A 19,214-nucleotide genomic window follows, 5' to 3' on the forward strand; every position below is an offset into this window, starting at 1 on the left:
CCGTGCACGGGGGACTGCTTGGCTGGAGACGGGCTTAGCAGGAGTGGGTGGTTGCAGCGTAGTGTCTGTTGAGGCCCGAACCCCTAGGCCTCACGGGCCCAGCAGTGGCTCCTGGTAGCTCGCAGACAGACAAGCTAATGTGCCCAACCGGTTGTCCGCTTGACTGGTTCTGCAGCGGACCTGCTCAGGGAGCGTGTGAGGCTCTGAGGGAAAGCAGCAGCCGGGGGAGAAATGCCCAGCAGTGGGAGAAGCGAGCGAGCAGCGGTGAGCCAGCGCCGCTCAGATTCCATTGCTCACCCAGGGCACGTGGTGATCAATGAGCTGCTGTGGCTAAAATCAACCCCCTGGCAGAGTGGCCTCTGCACGGACCCCTCTCTTGCTCCGCTGCCTAACCCTGCCCAGGTGGGCTCATCCCCCGGGGTAGAGGGATCGGCCTTAGACAGCTCTTGTTCCCCCACCGCACACATTGTCGCACCTGCCTGGTTAACTTTCCCACATCTGACTGGCGACGCACTGGGGCCTCCAGGGCTGCACTCGCGAGGTTTTAGGGGTGGGGTGGAGCCCTGAAATATTAGCAATGACCCACCAGCCCAGGGAGGGGTCCAGATCTGCAGGAAGAAAAGGCCCAGCAGAGACTTGCCCTCTGCAAACGGGCTCCTCCTCTGTTATTCTCGTTGCAGCATTAATAATGGACGTGCAGACCTGGTGCTAACTCATGTGGCCAGGCAGGAATTTTCCTCATATCACCCAAGACCCCTCTGTCCCCTTCACTGAAAATTCCAGGGCTGCGCCCACCAGCCAGCAGCAGAACTAGTCCTGCCCCCGCTCTCTCCCTATGACCAACTCCCGTCATCGCGACATACCCAGAGCACCATCCTCCCTGCCGTCTCTGTCTGCCCCCCCAGGCGCCATGTCCTCTGATGACCCCCGTGCTACAGACCCAGGAATCCTGGAGGCAGCTTGCCTGGGGGCTCAGGAATGGCATTAGAGTTGGTAGGTCAGGGCTGTGTGCATGGTGCAAGACCTTCTGCGGTGGCTGGAGCATGTCCAGCATCTCCTGCCTTGACTTCCAGGTCCAGGGCAGGAATTGGTGATGCTAGGCAGCGCTGGCTGGGTTTAGTCAGTGATGGAGCTAGAGAGAGCCACGGTGTCTGTCTGTGTCCCCTTTACATTCCCGGCAACCCAGTCCTGTCTCTTCTCCACCATGAAGGGCTCCAGGGCCCACAATCAACCTAGGCCTAAGCCTGCTCCTGGCCACCAGCTGCAGGTGTCTGGCTGGCCCAGGAGGCTGCCCATGCCACTGACTGAAAGGCAAAGGGCAGTATCCGGGGACGCCAATCAAGGGCCATAGGAAGACAGGAGTACTGTCTCTGGGCATTGTAACCTCCCTCAAAGGCCCCCGAAGGACTGCAAGAACTGCCAAGGGCCCCACTGCCGAAGCTCCGACACGTGCTGTTTTCTGCAGACAGGGCCTTCCTTCCTGAATGCCAACAGGCTTTCCGAGCTACCTGCCTGGGGAAATTTCTACTTAGAATAACCTTTGCCACTGAAGTGCTTTTAAAGGGGCTCAAAGCTGCCAGCTATCGAGACGTTATTGGTGCCTCTCCGCTTGTGCCGTCTGCCTGTGGGATTGTCCTGCCCTTTGTTGTATTGTTCAGGCTGGAGACGAAAGTGACGCGATGGCGACGCACACCTCATCTCTGTCGGTTTCCATCAGGCTTCTGCGCTCGTCTCAGCCAAATGCGCGGCCGCCCCCCTGACACATTTGTAGCTGGGCTGCAGCCCCAACCTCAGATCCAGTCTGGGTCAGGCAGCATCTCCCACTGTAAGTTCAGGAGACAGCGGGCTCTACCTTCTTGGTGTCGTCCCTCAGCTTTAACAGTAACAGAGAGCGACAATGCAGTGGGAGAACTCCATGTGGCCCGCACTTATGGGAATGATGCAGGGGAAGAGTCCCTCTCCTTTCCTCTCCCTTTCCAGATACCTGTCTGTTCGTCTTGCTCCCCGTTTGCACCAGGAGGAAAAGCTTTCACTGTCCTGTCTCAGACCCTTGCGGAAATCCTCTGCTGCAGTTTAGGGCTCTCCGTTGATTTGCAAACCTGCCACGGGAGACTAGATTCATGAGGGGAAGGAGGAGAAAATCTGTAGGCATCAGAGGTGAGGATGGAAGTCTGGCTTCTTAATAGGTCGGGTTTGGTTCTCTCTTCAGTTTAGCCTCTCGTTCTCAACCAGTCCCTCATCCCCAGTGCATGCCTGTTGTGACACACGGTGGTGTTTCCCTGCTTATTCGATCTCAGCTGGATGTTTGCAGCAGCAGCAGGAAGAGGGCAGAAACGATGAACCAGGTGCAAAAGCAGGGTGTCCTAAGGAAAAGTGGGAGCTACATGGTTCTTCCCTTCTGCTCTAAAACTCTCCCCCAGAATGTCGCTTCTGGCACCTGGAGGAATTGCCTCCACTTGCCCAGAGACCAGCTACCTCTGGGCTCACTCAGTCTCCATTCTGCCCGATCCAGAGCGGAACAGTTATGCGCAGAGCTAAATGGTTGGCAGCAGTGGTGGGATTTAAGGGGTAATTACGGCTGCTGTGGTTCTCCAGGAGGAAGTGGAGCAGTGTGCACACACCACAGTCAGCGTGTTTATTTTCCAAAGGGTGGCAGTTTCTGCCTGGGGAGATCAGAGAAGCCCACAGAATCCTGAAGGTGTGATCTGGGAACATCAGCCTGGGTTCAGGGGGCCCCTAGTGAGATGCGGTGTTGAGGCCTTGCTGGCAATACACAGGGTGAAATTGTACTCTGAGCCCAAACCCAAAGCACTTACACAGGCGATGGATCAGTTCAGCAGAGGATGCAGAGTCCATTCCATTATTTGTTTGTTCTTCACGATTAATATTCTTTCCCCCCTAAAATAATTACATTAATGGGTCGTGCACGTGATCAACCCTACGATAACACACCACTGTTCCAAAGCAACCCTACAATAACAAACCAGTAAGTGCAGCTCAATGCCCAGGAATGAATTTATGATAATAACCCACTGCCTGCGGCTCAGCGTACGTGAGGAGCCCTACATTAACAAACCAGCATTCACAGCCCAGGGCGTATAAGCAAACCTACAATCACAAAACAATAGCAAAGCCGTGTGCATGTGTGATCAAAGGAGACGTACTCTGGTAGGGAAACAGCCCATGTTTGAGCTTCCAAAGGCTTATATTGTAAAAGCGCAGTGAGGCTAAAGACTCCTTTTATGATTTCTAACATACCTTGACAAGTGCCTGTTTTACAGTGAGCCCCGGTAAAACGTTGGCACCCCAGTGGCAACATTTCAAGTGTCCATTAGCGGGAGCTTATCCAGTGTTAAAGTATCATAGAATGAACGAACACCTCACGTGACATGGGCATGAATAGCAAATGAATTCTTTATGGCCGGCTGGTGGCCTTGCCAGGAATCCTCAATGAATTCCATAATAATGGAACACTTGGACTATGCCATCCCTGCCAGCCAAGCCGTACCGGGACAGCAAATGCAGATTATGGTTTAAGGATTTTATAATCTAATCTTTATTTCTGCCGTGTGGCCACCTTGCCTATTTAAATGTAAGTGCTCTGGGACTGGCTCACCGTGTGTACAAAGATCACTCCCTCCTTCTGTACATCCCACAATGTGAAACGCTTCTCTAGTGACTGCTTCTTAAAATAAAAAAGAGAAGGGGAGAAGCCGAGTGGAAAAATGGCAAAGCAACAGTCTAGTTTGGTCTAGTACAGTGTCTGTGAATAACAATTTCCTCTTGGATGCTGACCCCGGAATGAAGTGAGCAAAACAGCCCTGCCAGCAGTGCAGCGGCTGTGTAATTGCAGATGGGGAAAGCACTAGTCTGGTGTGCAAATCATCCTGTGAACAAAGCAGAGGGTATATTATGTTTTATTAATCCTCCAGGACCTAGGTTTATTATCGAGGTGGTGCTACGCCCATGAACAAAGGAACACAGGCGCTGGGGAATGAAAGGCAGCCCGCGTCAGTCACTTTCAGGAGGTGGGGGGGAGAAAGGAATCCAGAGTGGATTGGAGAGAGGCAAATAGAAATGATCTGGTGGAGGGAGGTGTTAACGTCAAAGGGAGACGCCGATCACTCTCTGGGGTGGATTGCAAAGGGACGAGGAGAGCAGTGCGTTGCTGCTGTAGCTCTTTTTGCTCCTTTCCAAGAGCAGAACTTTCCTCCTGAATCTTTAGAGCTTTGACTAGTTCCCCACCACCCATTTAGCTGAACCTGACCCTAACATGTGTCCTTTGGTAGAAGAGGAGAAGGCCCATTTCTGCTCTCCTGCATTTAGTTAATATCATGTTGCTGCAACTGGTTGCTATCCCAGCAGGGTGGAACCTGTTCTTGAAGATGGTACATTTGGCTTAAATAACAAGCGAACGTGCAATCTCAGTTGCAAATATCACGAGGGCTGTAAGGCAGTGACAGGCTTTTCAAGTCAAATCTGTACTGCCTGGGTCATTGTTCCTGGAGGGCAAGGGAATTTTTATTAGGCTTTTTCGACAGTACCGCAAGATTTCTTGAACAAACCCAATTGCTGTTTTCCCTGCAGTTGCTTGATGGTGGGTCCTGCATCTTAACATGAACTTAACAGACGATTTAGTTCTGGATCCTGATTTATTATCTCTTGGGGGGCAGGAATGAAAGGAAGAGTTTTATTGGTTTTGTTTCTATGGTAACCATGGTTGCTCAGAAGCTGGAACATGAAAAGAAACTGGTGCATTTTTAACCAGAAGTGTCATCAGGGCAAACGGCACACACAATGATTCAGAGCTGATGTTATACACTGTCTGCACCAGCCCCATCCGCACTGCCAGGGTAACCGTCTATGCCACCCAGCCCTGCCATCCTTATTTTGGGACCACCTCTCGTTACAAAGACCATCACTCACATCACATCCTCTGCTACATCCAGGGTTGCACCTAGCTTGGCAAATGTAGGACCAGCAGGATGGCCCTGTCACAGGTACCTACAGTGGGCGTGCTAGAGTAGCCAAGACTTGGATGCTTTCGACACAGCCCAGAGTAGGAGCAAAGGGACATGGTGGGGGAAAAAGCCAAGTCCGGCGGACACTGCAGTCTCCATGTCTCTACCAAAGGTAGAGCTGCAATATCAGTGAATTTTTATTGGACCTATGTTTGCAGTCAATGTTCATTACAGGAAAGAACGAGCGTCGGGAATGCTCCCTCTTGGCTAGCGAGAGCTGTATACACCTTACAGAAATTAAGCCCACACTTTCTCAAGCACTGGCCTGTGCTCACGATCTCTCTCTTTGTTATTGTGGGTCTCAGTTCCTGTTTGTGTAGGTCAGTGCCCCATGTAGGCTGAGCTGTGTCTGCAGCTGCCATTTTCAAGGTGTGTCAGCTTCCCCGATATAACCCTGCTGTTTGCCTGTTTTGCCACAGGCTGACACTCGGTGCAAGCAGTCTCAGGACTCATGCAAAATCAGCTCTTGCTTTCTGTCTTCAGTGGCATTTGCGTTCCCATTTCCAGCGCCCTTGGGGCAGAAAATGGCTCTGTCACTTCTCTTGTCTGCCATGCGTGGGAACAGCTGCTTCTTGTCTGGAGGGAGCACATCACATATTTGTTTTCTGTTACATGCTGGGTTCAAACTCCTCAGCTAAAGTCATTGCTCTGTTCTTACCCTGGGGTGGATTTCAGGAATTCATCTGGAATACGCACACGTGCCTTGGCTTCTGATACCAAGTGGTGCTGAATGCTGAGCAATCGCAGGCAACAACCGAGCAAAGGCTTGCAGTGTGGCTCCTGGCCCATACGGCTGTGATTTATTCCCCCTCATTTTCCACTGACGGCCACGGGATGCACTGACATTTTCTCTTCTCAGTTTGCCTGAGTGTGTTCTGGCCAGGTGAGAGCTGCAGTAACCTGATTTCTGTCTGCTACCTGTCCAGCCTGAGCCACTCTCCACCTTAATAACAACACCCAGCTCTGTGGATCTCAAAGCACTTTACAGAGGAGAGAGAGTATCACTGGCTGGGATTGTCACTGAGGGCCTAAGAGAGTTAGGCACCCTCACCTGGACTCCTGAAGTCCCCAGCCACTATTGTACAAATGGGGAAACCGAGGCACCCAGAGGGGAAGTGTCTTGCCCAGGCTGGTCAGTGGCAGAACCCAGGTCTCCAGATTGCTCCAGTCATGGGGGCACTGTTGTCACTTAGGGTATGTCCTGATTGCAATAAATGATCTGCAGTGCAAGTCTCAGCGCCCAGGTCAGTTGACCTGAGTTGTAGGGCTAGAAATACCAGTGTAGACATTTGGGCCCAGGGCGGAGCCTGGGCTCTGAAACCTGGTTATGGGGGAGGGTCTCAGGCTCCAGCCTGAGTAGAAATGTCTACACTTATTTTTAGCAGCTCGAGGGCCACCAGCCCGAGTCAATTGACCTGGGCTCTGAGACGCAGCGCTGCGGGTTTTTCTTTGCAGTGTAGACATACCCTTCATCTTACTCGGCCACCTCTTGGAGGGCAGTTTGAGGTCACTGCTTTGATCCACTTTGAACTGAGCGATGCCTGATGGTGGTGCCTCAGGCAGTGCTGGGGATGTGGCCGGGTGAGAAGTGTTTCCCCTGGATTCCAGGAGCTCTCAGATCTGGTCCCATGGGATCACAGTCAGGCCAGAGGGGAACAAAGGAGAGATCCCCTGGCCCTGGCCCAGTCTGGCTATCTTCCAAAGTTGTTCCTGATCCCGTCCTGTTTTCTCCTCCCACATCTCCTGTGCCTGCGGGTGGCCTGACGCCACCTTAGCGACCAATGGCAGAGCTTAGTCTGACGTTTTAGCCAGGCTGTTTTCTGGGTTCAAAGGAGCAGGCCTGCATCCGTTGCGATCCTATCTGCTTCCATAGGGGTCTGGCTTCCAAGTGAAATGTAACATGAACATGTGTATGGTGGTAATGAGTCACTCAGGTCATCAGAGCCCCAGTATGCCAAGGGCTGTACAAATACACAGATGGTAAATTACCATCCCTGCTTCAAGGAGTGTACAAAACGCACGGGGATTGCAGGCTGGCAGAATGTCCTTACCCAAAGGGAAATTTGGCCAGGCCATTGGGGTTAATGCCCACCTGCTGGGAAAACCCTTGAGATCTTTAAGAAGCTCAGGGGTTGATGTCTGTCCCCTCTGAAAGACTTCATTTCTAAACATCTTCAGGAAGACGGGTTACAAAGCTCTTTCTTTCCAACTTCCAAAGGCTGGATGTGCCTCTGAAGTTTGCTGTTTGCTGGGCGTGAAATATGTTCACAGTCTAATGAACTAGTGAACAAGTTAAACGCCATGAAGAGATGACCTGGTTTTGCGTGGTGTTAGAGGCAGCAGAGAGCAGGGACATAGGCTGTTTGGTTCTAGGATGAGGAAACCATTAGCAGGAATTTAAAGGCCCACTGGGTTGATTTTTTTGTCTACTTGCACAGTTTCTAGCATTCACATTACTAACACACAGGAACTTATCACCTTCCCTCCGGAGACCTTTCTGGGATAGAAAGGAATTACGGTCCAGAGATGATCTCCTGCTCACAGACAAATGCAGCTAACAGGAGCTGGGAAGGTTTTAGCCAGAAAAAGGAAAAGTGATTTAAAAAACTCCCCAAAGGTCCCATTCAGAAGAAAGATCATCACAAAGGTTGCTGTTTTGCTGAATACACAGAGGAAGAAGTCAAGCACTTGATCAAGTGCTCTGGGTAACGGTGAAGCCTGACAGGAGATGTGCATGGAGAAACAGGCTGGCACTAAGATGTCATCATGTCATCACACAAAGATGTGACACTGAAAGAATTTTCCCATGGCAGAGTGTTGAGAGGCCTGGTTTGACAGAAGGTCCATGGCCATTGTACCTTGGCAAGACATGCTCTCCCATGAAGGAAAAGTGGGGGAAGAAGGAAGAGATGTTTTACAGAGGATAGAGACCAAAGCAGTAGCGATGATAAACCAAGGCAAAATACCTCTTTGAGAACATAAAAACAGGATCAGCGGAGAATCCAGCAGTGTGACAGGTCCACATACAACTGGGGAGACCCACATTCAAATCCCGGCTCTGCCACAGACTTCCCATGTGACCTTGGACAAATCACTTAGGCCCAGATCCACAAAGATATTTAGGCTCCTAATTTCCATTGATTTCAGTGGACGTTAGAAGCCGAAATGCCTTTGTGGATTTGAGCGTTAGGCTTTCTGGTCCTCAATTCTCCATCAGTAAAATGAGGAGAACAGCACTTCTCTTCCTCACAGGGGTGCTGCAAGGAGAAATCCATTACAGATTGCGAGGTGCTCACATACCACAGCGATGGCACCTTAGGTAGCTACAAAGACTGAGAATTAAATACCAGACACTGGGAAGCACAGCTGAGGGGAGCTAGATGGCTGCGTCCCAATGCTATCTGTTTGCACCACAAATTAGCTGGGTTTTTCTTTTTAGATGCTGTCCCAACTTGCACCCTGAGGGTGTAATATTAAATGGCAATGCTGTCATCTGGCAGAGGACAGTGCGAACCTGTGAAGATGTGAGCGGCACACCCACCTGCTCTGCCCTGAGAGCAGCTAGGAGGGTGGCGAGTTGTGATTGGCTAAGAATTGTGCACAGCCTATTATGGTGTTATGCTGTCTTCCACCCTGCCCTCTTGTTTCTCATCCACCTGCCATGTCTTGTCTTTTAGGCTGCAAGCTCTTTAGGGTGTGTTGGGTACAGCAGGGGTAGTCAATTAATTTTTGTCAAGGTCCAAATTTCCTGGTCAAGGTCCAGACTCCAGAAAAAATAATTAAAAAATAACAATAATGATAATAATAAGTAAATAAAAAGATTTTTGGATCCCGTTCAAAAGAGTCTGGCAGTCTGGATTTGGCCTGCAGTCCACCTATTGACTACCCCAGGATACAGTATGAAAATTACAAGCTATCACTGTAAGTATGAGGGGTTTCCTGGACTTGCTTCCTGGCTGGGGGGCGTTGTAGGGAAGCATCCGATCTGGGTCTTTCAGCAGTCAGTCTGCAAAGAGCCAACCTAGGATAAGGTGGGGGGGAGTTGTACCTCTCTGCCTTAGGGAGCAGCCTGCTTTGTCTCTCTGTTGTGGGCTCTTGTGTGTTAAGGTTGTGGATTTTAAGAAATAAAGTCGTGTTACCTTGCAAACTTCCAGCAAAAGTATTTTATGTTTTTTCTGACTTCTCTGTTTGTATGCCATAAACATACAGGGACCATCATTTACTATATGTCTGGGCAGCCCCTAGTGCAATGGGTCCCTGGGCTGGCTGGCCAGCAGATGCTACCATAATATAAATGTTTAATAATAACTGCACTGCTTGAGCTCAGATTTGATCATAATAAATAACTAGATACACTTTCAGAACAGAGAGAGAGAGATTTATGAAAGCTGGTCAGAGACGGGAGGGGGTTGCAAGCACCACAGCACAGGTGTTGGGGGGCAGGGACGGCTCTGCGAGGGGAGGCAACGCTGCCCATGTTCCGGAGTAATAACAGGCTAGCGTTTCTTTAAGTGAATGCTGCCAATGGAATTAGTCTAGTAGCAGGTCCCACTTCACAGTAGTAGAGCATCTTCTGCGAAGTACGTATTAATGAGAGAACTTTCAGGCATGGATGCGGTAACTAGGTACATTTTATCTATCAGTGGAGGCGCTGAAATGCATCGGAAGCATCTAATGGCACTTGTATTCGTTACATAATCCCGTCATGCATGTAATACATTTGCTATTATCACTGTAGCCTGAATACTGATAACCCAGGGGACTGAGTGACAGGTGAACCATGGGCTAAAGATTTAACAGTGAACGTAAGCACCATAACGTGAAAGGGAAGGGATGGGGGAAGCCTAGTATGACAGTGCTCTGTTTCTAATTTCAGGGCAGAATGTTAAAAGCTCTGTTGGGAGACCAGAGACAGGATGTCAGATTAAAAGAAAATCCGTTCTATTAGTGAGCACTCTGGCTACTAATTCGGTGAAAAAATATTTGGAGGGCTGTTAAGATTCCAAAGGTACAGCTGGGCATTGTGAGTCTTGCATGACGGGACATGAGGCCCCCACAGGCGTCAGACCCCACCACCTCTCATGGGAAAGGCATTGTTAAGTAATGGCTTCTCCTGCAATACTCTAGAACGTGCCAGTTACCCAGGGCAGTTTATGCATGTGAAACAGTAGGACAATTGGACAGGCAGTGGTATATGATGCCACCGCTACCCAAAATCAGCTTGATTTCTGAGCTGAGCAAGTGGGCTGGTGGATGAGCAGCGCTCGGCTCAGGGGCTGCCTGTTTTCATGTTCGCTGTCCCGTTAACACCTCTGTGTGTGTGTCCTTTCAGACGAGTGCAGTGCTGTGTTCTGGAGGCTGTGGTCTCTTGGCCATCAGCTGCCTGCTGGCGATCATCGCTATATTCCTGCCCAGCGGGCTCTGTGAGAGACGAGTGTGCACCCTAGCTGGCTACATGCAGACAGCAGCGGGTAAGTGACCTGGACACCAGCCTCAGCGTTTTTTCTTGTGTCCTATGTGGTTAAAATGGCGTTGTTATTTTCCAGTACTATTCACTGCACAGGAACTCTGGCCAAAGCTGTCACTGAAGTCAGTGGAACAGTGAATGCTCAGTGCCTCTGAAAATGAGGCCACTTATTTAGGTGCCTAAATACGGATTTTGATGTCTTGCTTTGGCACCCAAGTCTGTAGATTTTGGCTATGGATCTTGCGACACCAAATTGGACCATCAGCTCTGGCATCCTCCACCTAGTAGCGGCCAGTGCTTCAAAGGAAGGCAATGTGGAAGCATACATGGAAATGCTAATACATGTGAAAATGACATTAAGGCCCAAGCTGCAATGCAGAAACTCTTTAGGACTGCAGGGTCTTGCTTACAAAAATGTTTGTCAAGAGTCGTCTTAACCAGATCTTTTTGTAACGCTGGTTTCTTAGTGGAAATGATTTGTATCACCAGGAAATTTGCTGCTCCCTTCTGTTAATAATTTTTATTCTGTCCAGCCAGTTAGGAATGTCTCAACTCACAGGTTTCCTTTTATTCTTATTCTTATTATTTATTCTCTACCCAACTTTTGCTGTAGCTTTCCTTAAAACACCAGCGAGATCATGCTATAATTGTGGACAGTCTGGTAAGCCCAGGTGAGATCCATTTTATAAAGAGGGGCCTACACAAAGCTTGGAAAACACCTGACCACTGTGAGACGTGATGAGATCTGCCAGGTGTTCCAGCAAGTTGTGGTCCATACTATACTCCAAGGAAGGGATGGAGTTACTGATGGTATCAAACCAATGAACTCAGATATGCCTCTGTTTCTTTAGATATATTGACATCTGAATTTGAAGCAGTTGCTGAGTTTATTGGTTTGGTTTAGTTTGTGTGCGAACACACCGGTGGGCCAGATTCTGCCTTCTGTGCTGGTGCAGTCACTGGCAGAATGGCCACATTTCTGGTAGAGCTAAAACTGGCTCAGTGGGCTCAATTGTATTTTCCCCTGGACACGGCAGGAGCTAGCCCTTCTCTGTTGTTGTTAGGGCATGTCTGTTGTTTCTCCCTCACTCTGCTATAATAAGTGAGGATAATTTGCACTTGCATAGCATCTTTCATCTGAGCATCTAACAGCAGTTTGCAAACACTAATTAATTCCCACAGCAGCCCTGTGAGGTAAGTAAATATTAGCCAGTAGGCGATGCTTTGCTGTAGATATTGTATCTTTTATGTGAATTACCGTATTGATTCTTGTAATAGGAATTAAAATTTAATTAAAATAAAACATTATCCATTGGGTGGGAGAGAGGGGAACAGTGTCTTTATTATTATTATTATTTGTATTGCAATAACAACTAGCAGCCCCATCACAGACCAGGACCCCATTGTGCTCGGCGCTGTACCAACAGAACAAAAAGACCCTAACCCAGTAAACTGGACAAAGCTGGATTGAACAATGGATGGGAGACTCCTGGCTCCCAGTTCTGTGTGCCAGCCATTCTCTTATGTACAAATGACAGCCCTCACTGTGGCTTTGCGTATTTTTATTAGATAAAATTCCATACACAGAATTTAAGTGAACTCACAGAAGTGTACGTATGCGCACACACACGTCATGTACGGTGTGAAGCAGGATTCTGAGCCAGTAGTTGAATGAAGAACTGCTGACTCACAAGGACCTATGCACAAAGCAGATGCAATCAAACCCGTCGTTCTTCATGCCTGGCACCCCCTTGGTGATGTAAGTAACCAGCCAAAGACTCACAGCATTAATTGCTAGGCACAAAACAAGGGAAAACAGGTTTGCTTTGCTAACAGTGTCAGAATTGAAAAATACTGTAAGCAACTTCTGACATTTAGTAGGGCTTAAAAATATTGCCTCTTGAGGCCCAAACCCTATTTATAATGGCTGTCCAGATTTCATTCACATTCTTACCATCATTGCTGTTAAAAGTTTTTGCATGTAACTGAATCTCTGGAGACTTGTGATGTCTCTGTTCCTTGTACCCAAGCTGACCTGAAACAGACTAGTCTTTTGCCCACACTGGCTTGTGTCTCCCGCATTCCCCACTCCACCCTTACACTCCCCCAGCATGCCTAAGCAGAACGGCCCTGCTTTATCTTCGTGGTTATTTGTGTTTAATTCTTTGTTCCTCATTAACATCCTTTCAAAGGGTTTAAAGAAAGAAAGAAAGAAAGAAAGAAAGGGTTTAGTCTTGTAGCTCCTAATTTGTTGGTCAGAATAAAAAATCCATCCCCCAAGATGCTGATGACATTCCTGATGTATTTTTGTTCAGCTCCAGGGGGTCTTTGCCTGGAAGTTGCCCCTGAGATGGGGCTTGAACTAAGGTACCCCACACAGATGCCGTCTAGGGAATGGCAGGTGATGAATGCAGAGATTTCGGGAAGGGCACTGAAAATAAATGCCATGTCCTGACAGAAAACACCCAGAGCCAAACTTTAGTTACCTGCCAGGAAAACACCCACTGCCGTACACCTGTTTGTGTGTGCAGAACCCCCCGAGGCTGTGCAGGGGCAGGCACAGTGGCCTCACTGTCAGGTTTGAAGCACACAATGGCTTCCGGCACCTACTGGTTCAAATCCCAGCAGCGTTAACTGTGCCCCTCCCTCGGAGATAAATTGCTGTTTAGCCAGTTTACTTGGTTCGGTCTCTTATGTGAAACCAAGAGTGTTCTAAGGCCTGTATTCCAGTTGTGAGCAGAGAGGTGTGTCCTTGTTCAAACCCCCCCCCGCTATTGTGTATTGCATTACGTGCTGTCTCCTGCACCTTTGCCATCAGCAGGAGCCGAGCATTCCCAGCCCCTCAAGGACTGGGCTCGACGTGCTCCTGGGCAGAGACTGGGACCAGGAATCTCTTTCTCCAGCTAGAACTCTCTACTGCAGCCTGTGCCACTCACACTGACACCCTCTGTTCTCAGGGAGTGCCTGTCGGCTGTTGCCCGGCTGGGTTTATAGCTGAATGAGAGCGCCATGGCGTACCTTTTAGAAACCCATCAGGGTGGGCGGCCTCAGGGGCGTACGGAGAAAACCTATCGCATCTCCTCACTCAGGGATGTAGTGAGGTACTAGCAAGTCCCATAGGGGCAGATAGAGTTTGCAAACCCCAGGCTTTGAAAGACAAGTGGCTGGCGGAGTTGGAGGGCAGTGTGTGAAGGGAATCGCTCCCTGAATGCTCAGGTGTTTGCCCGAAAATATCCTGATTCAATACCATTGCTTCGGGACTTTAGCAGAAAGAAATGGTGTTGGTTATGGCTGTGACTGAGTTAAAGCAGGAGGACAAACCCACTGGTGTGTCTGTGCCATAGAATAAACACACTTCCCTGAAGATATCCTCTGGCCCCAGAAATCCAGCAGAATTTCCAAGTGAGATGCCTCATTATCTGACCTGCAGACTTCAATCAGCTTTCTCGTGTTGCGAGGGAAAATCCTGTTACACGGTATCCTCACTGCAGCGCTAAATATGAACTAATCCTGCGGGATCTGATTTGAAAGCAGATGGACACACCCGTTTCTCCCATCGCACTGCACTGAGGCTGTTATTAAAGATGACTGTTCATGCTCAGCTGAAGGGATAATGAAAGCGAAGAAGGAAGCTGCTCGCCTGTCAGAATGTCTCCGGCTCCTGCCTCCAAATTGCTCGCTATTATATCTGTGTGTACGGAGGCCAGGCTTCTCACGCAGCCTGCCCTTTCCCTCTGCTGCTGAACCTCCTATTCGTTGGGGACAGCAAATAGAATCTAAGGGCGCCCCATGCCCCCATAAAGCGCTCCCCTGGGAAATGGAGAAGGTGCAGCAGTGCTCTCTGAGCCTCTTCTCTGCTGCCCACCAGCCATCGATGAGTTTGTTCCTTCCATCCTCCAGGGTGGGTGTGCTGCAGGAGAGTCAGGGTTGGCTCCTGGAGAGCTCCGCGGTATCAAGAATATTTTGTTGCTGTGCTTGGCTCTTGGTTTGATTGCTAGCTAGCGTCGTAGATGCGCCCAGCGATCCATGGGAGTGCAACGTGCAGCTGAGCGGGGCGCCTGAGTTCAGGTCCTGAGCTTGTTACAAGCTTCCTGGGCTCAAGGAGTGAGTGCTCAGCCCTTTGGGAAAACATCCCAGAATTGCCTGTCCCATATGTCCTCTCTTGCCTCTTCTGCCGCATGACGCAGCATCGATAGAGACCAGACGGGGCTCTGTCCAGACCTGCCTGGAGGAGGGCATGTCCTTGTGGCACAAGGCCTTCACCCGTTGTGGAGATGCTGGGTAAATAAAGAAGTGAACATAGGGCCATCCCTGAAGAAGTCCTCCTGCCTTTGGGGCTGAAAACCTGCAGAGGGCCAAGTCTCACGTGGAGGGAAAGAGGAGGTTTTCTCAGTGGGCGGCTAGGCTAAGTGGCCTCGGGATTAGAGCTTTGTGTGCCATTTTCAGTGGCTCAGGAGATGGGAGGAGGGAGAGTCCAGACTTCTTGTTGTGCAGCCTTTCCCTGAGCCTACATCAGAGACTATGAAGGCATCACCAGGGGCAAGTGCTCCAGGAAGAGGTTAAAAAGAAAACAAGGGAAGCCAGCGTTCAGAACCGCTGCTCCGTCCCCTAGCTCTGGGGCAGTGGTGACCTTCAGATCATCACGCTTCCAAACGCATGCATCCAGCTCTGCAGCCTGCTCGGCTCTCGCTCCCACCCAGCAGCTCTGGCCCAGGAACGGGTTTGGAGAAGCACATTGTTCGGGTGGTGAATTTCCCAGTCTTGGTTAGCGTTCGCCTCTCTCCAGGCCTGGGAGCACTTACTGCAGGGGGGCTGAAGCAAAGGAATGGAATAAATGCATCGACGAGTGCTCAGAGGGAACATGCAGCAGAACCAGTTGGTAGGGTCAGTAACCAACCCAGGACTGAAATCACAAGGCCCTGGAGTCGAAGGAGATTCCCGCCCCGCTGCCGCGTCACGGCTTTGCTTCGTCCCTGGTGAAAAGCTTTGGCCGTCTAGAGATGGTTGGGGAGGAGAGAATCACTCTCTGCAAGTGTTATGGATCCCAACCAGACAGCTGAGTCCAGTCTGAGGTCAGGATTCATTATGGAGCAATGGTCTGGAAAGGCCCTTTCAATCCTAGAGGTGCTGCCACAGCATGATGAGCTGCCACGGAAGGAATCATACACCTTTGGAAAGAGCCACGATGCCCATCCCACTACGGAGACCCCAGCAGGTGATGCAGCAGGGAGAGAGAGCTGAGTTTGTCTTTGCAGGACTTCCTACCAATAGCCGTTCAACATAGATGTTGCAAAGGGGCCAGCCTTGCTTCGTCCTGGGTTGAGATGAGGCAGGTTAGTGTGACTGCAAAGGAGGGAGATTATCCTGGAGAACATGTGGCAGCAAAGAAGGCTGAGTACACTGGGCACATCACTTCCCCCACTCGTTGCCTCAGTTTTCCCCTTCTCCGTCAGGAATGATGTTCCAATTTAACTCCCCAGCTCTGCCACGAATGTCCTGCACAACGCTGGGCCAGTCACTTAGTTCCCCATTTGTAAAGTGTGCACAATCGCACTTCCCTTGCTCACAGAGGTGTTGTGGATACAGGGCTGGATTTAGGGGCAGGTGACCCAGGTGACCTCCGGGGGTGCTGGGCTTGGGGTTAGTGACAAAAGGGAAAAAAGAATGTTTGACGAAAAATCTTTCAGGTATTCCATATGTGGTTTCATTTTTTTACTAACCTCCTAGAATGTTCTGGACCTTTGTAGAATCTTGTGGAACCTTCCAGACTTTCTGAGATCTACATTTTCCTTGAACCCTCTAGAACGTTGTCAGCCAGACCCTCGTGGGTATAAGAGGGGCCGGGTGTCGCCAATCAGTCTGTGAGATATAAGAACGAAGTGAAGTGAGAGCCCAGCTGCGATATTGTGAACCTCGTTTTATTGTGTAATTGTGAAAGTATACTTGTGACAGGGATAAATCATGCATAAAAATTGTGCATCACAGTCGTGAAATGGGCTACAAATGCAATACAAAATAAGGTATTCAAAAGTTTAACAATTGGAGGGAGGGGGCGCCAAAGATGCTCCTCGCCTGGGGCGCTATTTGGTCTAGGACTGGCCCTGTGTGGATAAACGTGTTACAGATGTGAGATGAAATGCATCCTAGAATACTCAAGGAGCTGACTGAGGAGATATCTGAGCCATTAGCGATTATCTTTGAAAAGTCATGGAAGACGGGAGAGATTCCAGAGGACTGGGAAAGGGCAAATATAGTGCCAATCTATAAAAAGGGAAATAAGGACAACCCGGGGAATTTCAGACCAGTCAGCTTAACTTCTGTACCCGGAAAGATAATGGAGCAAATAATTCAGCAATCAATTTGCAGACATCTAGAAGATAATAAGGTGATAAATAACAGTCAGCATGGATTTGTCAAAAACAAATTGTGTCAAACCAACCTGATAACTTTCTTTGACAGGGTAACAAGCCTTGTGGATGGGGGGGAAGCGGTAGACGTGGTATATCTTGACTTTAGTAAAGCTTTTGATACTGTCTCGCATGACCTTCTCATAAACAAACTAGGGAAATGCAACCTAGATGGAGCTACTATAAGGTGGGTGCAAAACTGGTTGGAAAACCGTTCCCAGAGAGTAGTTATCAGTGGTTCACAGCCATGCTGGAAGGCATAACGAGTGGGGTCCTGCAGGGATTAGTTCTGGGTCTGGTTCTGTTCAATATCTTCATCAATGATTTAGATAATGGCATAGAGAGTACACTTATACAGGTTGCAGATGATACCAAGTTGGGAGGGGTTGCAGATGCTTTGGAGGATAGGATTAAAATTCAAAATGATCTGGACAAACTGGAGAATTGGTCTGAAGTAAATAGGATGAAATTCAATAAGGACAAATGCAAAGTACTCCACTTAGGAAGGAACAATCAGTTGCCCACACATACAAAATGGGAAATGACTGCCTAGGAAGGAGTACTGTGGAAAGGGATCTGGGGGTCATAGTGGACCACAAGCTAAATATGAGTCAACAGTGTAACGCTGTTGCAAAAAAAGCGAACATCATTCTGGGATGTATCAGCAGGAGTGTTTACGCAAGACACGGGAAGTAATTCTTCCGCTCTACTCCGTGCTGATTAGACCTCAACTGGAGTATTGTGTCCAGTTCCAGGCGCCACATTTCAGGAAAGATGTGGACAAACTGGAGGAAGTCCAGAGAAGAGCAACAAAAATGATTAAAGGTCTAGAAAACATGACCTATGAGGCAAGATTGAAAAAAATCAGTTTGTTTAGTCTGGAGAAGAGAAGACTGAGAGGGGACATGATAACAGTTTTCAAGTACATAAAAGGTTGTTACAAGGAGGAGGGAGAAAAATTATTCTCCTTAATGTCTGAGAGTAGGACAAGAAGCAATGGACTTAAATTGCAGCAAGGGAGGTTTAGGTTGGACATTAGGAAAAACTTCCTAACTGTCAGGGTGGGTAAACACTGGAATAAATTGCCTTGGGAGGATGTGGAATCTCCATCATTGGAGATTTTTAAGAGCAGGTTAGACAAACAGCTGATGGGATGGTCTAGATAATACTTAGTCCTGCCCTGAGTGCAGGGGACTGGACTAGATGACCTCTCGAGGTCCCTTCCAGTCCTATGATCCTATGATTCTAAGTTCAGACACTACAGAGATGGGGTTCTGATAGGTACTCTAGCTTGCTAGCTTCCCAAAAAGGGAAAGAGATACTTCCCCTCCTCTGTAAAGCACTTGGAGATCTGTCGGTGAAAAGTGCGATATAAGATTTTAATATTATTAATTATTTGTTGAGCAAAGCGTGTACAGTGTTGCACAGAACCTAGAAACAGACGCTCCCACAGGAATGCCCTCTTCCTTGCATTCAGGACTAAGCCAGTGAAACTGCTTTATGGACTCATTTTAACACTGCAGGTAATGGATTTGCTAATAAAGCATGACTTTCTCATGCTAGGTTGCTAGGGCAGCCGATGAAATTCACACCCTTCTGGGATGTTAAATCGTTAATCCATAGAATGTCGTTAGTTACAGGTCAGGAGGAGATATCAGCTGGCTATCATCCTGGCTCCCTCTCTATTTAAAAAATGACAGTGTGCATTGAATTTCCCCCAGCACGAAATGTGTAAGATAGAAAGAACATTAGGGCTGTTAATGAAGGAATTCTACAAGCGTCCGTTCAGCAAAAGAGAGGCTGATATATGGATGCTGGAATAGCTCGGCCAGCCAGTTCATTATCACCCAGCAGCATTAACGTGCTGGGGATTTTCCAGCCTTCTGGGTATTAACTTGTACAATATATAAAATTCTAGATGAAATTTTCTCTCTCTCTCTCTCTCTCTCTCTCACACCCACCCACACAGAGCCCATTCCCCTGTGCACAGCCTGCTCACTCGGGATTTGTGTGGAGGGAAATGGGGGTGTGTGGAATCCAACATAACCCCTGCCAATTTGCAATCAGTGCATGCGCAGCTCTGGGTCTCCTCTGCAACTGCTGTGCTCTCCCCACATGGGCAATGGAATCTGGATAATCACAGACCCCGTGGCCATGTCTTCTCCTCCTCCCCAATCCCGTCATGGTGGATTATGTGGACCCGGTTGCAGAGCCTAGATCCACCATGCCCATGGGAGGAATAATCTCACTGCCTGCCCGCTCAGCTTCACCCCCCATCCTGGGCAGCAGACTCAACTCTACTTGATAAAGACCTTTGCC

General features: G+C 49.0%; 1 protein-coding gene across 1 annotated transcript in view; it reads left to right on the forward strand.

Moving 5' to 3' along the window:
• The window catches only part of LOC112114481 (transmembrane protein 211-like), a 154,203-nt gene that overhangs the window by 34,181 nt on the left and 100,808 nt on the right, over window positions 1-19,214 (forward strand). The window contains exon 2 of the mRNA XM_024211242.2: window positions 10,354-10,492. Coding sequence (XP_024067010.1) covers window positions 10,354-10,492 — 139 coding nt within the window. The remainder of the gene's footprint in view (window positions 1-10,353; window positions 10,493-19,214) is intronic.

Source organism: Terrapene carolina, unplaced genomic scaffold (genome assembly GCF_002925995.2).
Source record: "Terrapene carolina triunguis isolate 2854851 unplaced genomic scaffold, T_m_triunguis-2.0 Scaffold231, whole genome shotgun sequence".
Taxonomy (NCBI): domain Eukaryota; kingdom Metazoa; phylum Chordata; order Testudines; family Emydidae; genus Terrapene; species Terrapene triunguis.